The sequence below is a fragment of the Octopus bimaculoides genome, chromosome 11 (genome assembly GCF_001194135.2).
Source record: "Octopus bimaculoides isolate UCB-OBI-ISO-001 chromosome 11, ASM119413v2, whole genome shotgun sequence".
Lineage (NCBI taxonomy): Eukaryota > Metazoa > Mollusca > Cephalopoda > Octopoda > Octopodidae > Octopus > Octopus bimaculoides.
This window is the reverse complement of record NC_068991.1, coordinates 80,829,480-80,830,795: the sequence shown is the minus strand read 5'-3', so window position 1 is coordinate 80,830,795 and position 1,316 is coordinate 80,829,480. Positions and strand designations below refer to the sequence as shown.

The 1,316-nt window shown below is 45.8% G+C and overlaps 1 protein-coding gene across 1 annotated transcript in view; it reads right to left on the bottom strand.

The window, feature by feature from the left end:
• Positions 1–253: 253 nt before the first annotated feature.
• The window catches only part of LOC106877903 (uncharacterized), a 2,337-nt gene continuing 1,274 nt past the window's right edge, over positions 254–1,316 (bottom strand). The window contains exon 2 of the mRNA XM_014926953.1: positions 254–570. Coding sequence (XP_014782439.1) covers positions 254–570 — 317 coding nt within the window. The remainder of the gene's footprint in view (positions 571–1,316) is intronic.

Genomic DNA, 1,316 nt, shown 5'->3' with positions numbered 1-1,316 from the left:
CTCTGCACTTGAAGCTGGGGCTGCGTTATCATCGGCGTATTGAAGCTCAGTGATCTTGTGCTCTCGATAGTGACGTCTTGATCGGAAACGCGAGACGTTGAAAAGTCCGCCATCAAATCTACATCTGAGTTCCACTCCGGGGTTGTCTGTTGGAATTTCGGAGAGCATGGCAGCGATGTAGAGAGAAAACAGGGTTGGAGCAAGAACACATCCCTGCTTCAGGCCACAGGTGATCTTGAATTCTTCAGAGATGTCAGTCTGATAAAGGACTCTTCCCCTCTATTTCATCATGGAAACCCTTGATCAGAGAAATGAAGCCTCCAGGAAAACCGTAACGATGCAGGATATCCCACATGACCTCTCTTGGGATACTGTCGAAAGCTTTTTCCAAGTCGTAGAAGATGAAAAAGACAGGTTTCTGTTGCTCCCGGCTATTCTCCTGGATCTGACGTGCACAAAAGATCATGTCGATGGTACCACTTGTCCTTCTGAAACCACACTGTGACTCAGGAAAAACTGACTCAGCTACCACTTGGAGACGTTGTAACAAGATTCGAGCGATGATCTTACCTGCGATTGAAAATAGAGAAATGCCACGATAGTTACCACAAAGGCTTCTATCACCTTTCTTGAAGATGGTGACAATGACTGTGTAGTAACGCCGTGCACATGCGTAGTCTCACGCATGCGTGGAATTCAACAACCAAGCTTTCCCGCTTTGATCGCTCTCTTTCTTGCTGGCCAGCGATTGAGCAAGGACGTGTCTAGCTGTCTCTCCATCTTTCGAACTCACGCTAAACAGCTCACATCAATATACCAACGTCCCAACAACCATGTTCTCACACACCGAAGACGTCTCAACAAACAAGATTGAAGATGTATATTTTCCACCTTGAATAAATGTTGTTTGTGTTGATAGTTTGGAGTTCAGCGTTGCCGTTAATTTCTAATTTAATATAGGAAAGTCAGGTGTACATCTAATGATGTATAACCTACTTCCCTATACTGGTGATCCCGACGTGATTCAAACACGCAGCCCGCTGAGCTATTTAACGCATTCCTATAAAGTGGTGACCCCGACTAAGAAAAAACGCGGCCATGGATTCTGGACTACCAACCTATAAAGTGGTGACCCTCCGACGTGATTCAAACACGCAGCCCGCTGAGCTATTTAACGCATTCCTATAACTGCATCTTTGAGATCTTGAAGAATCTGTTTCTTCTCCCAGATTTGCAGAATCAGCATGAAGAGTCTTGCCCTAAGAGCAGATCCACCCGCTTTGAGGAGTTCAAAGGGAATGTTGTCGGGTCCGGGA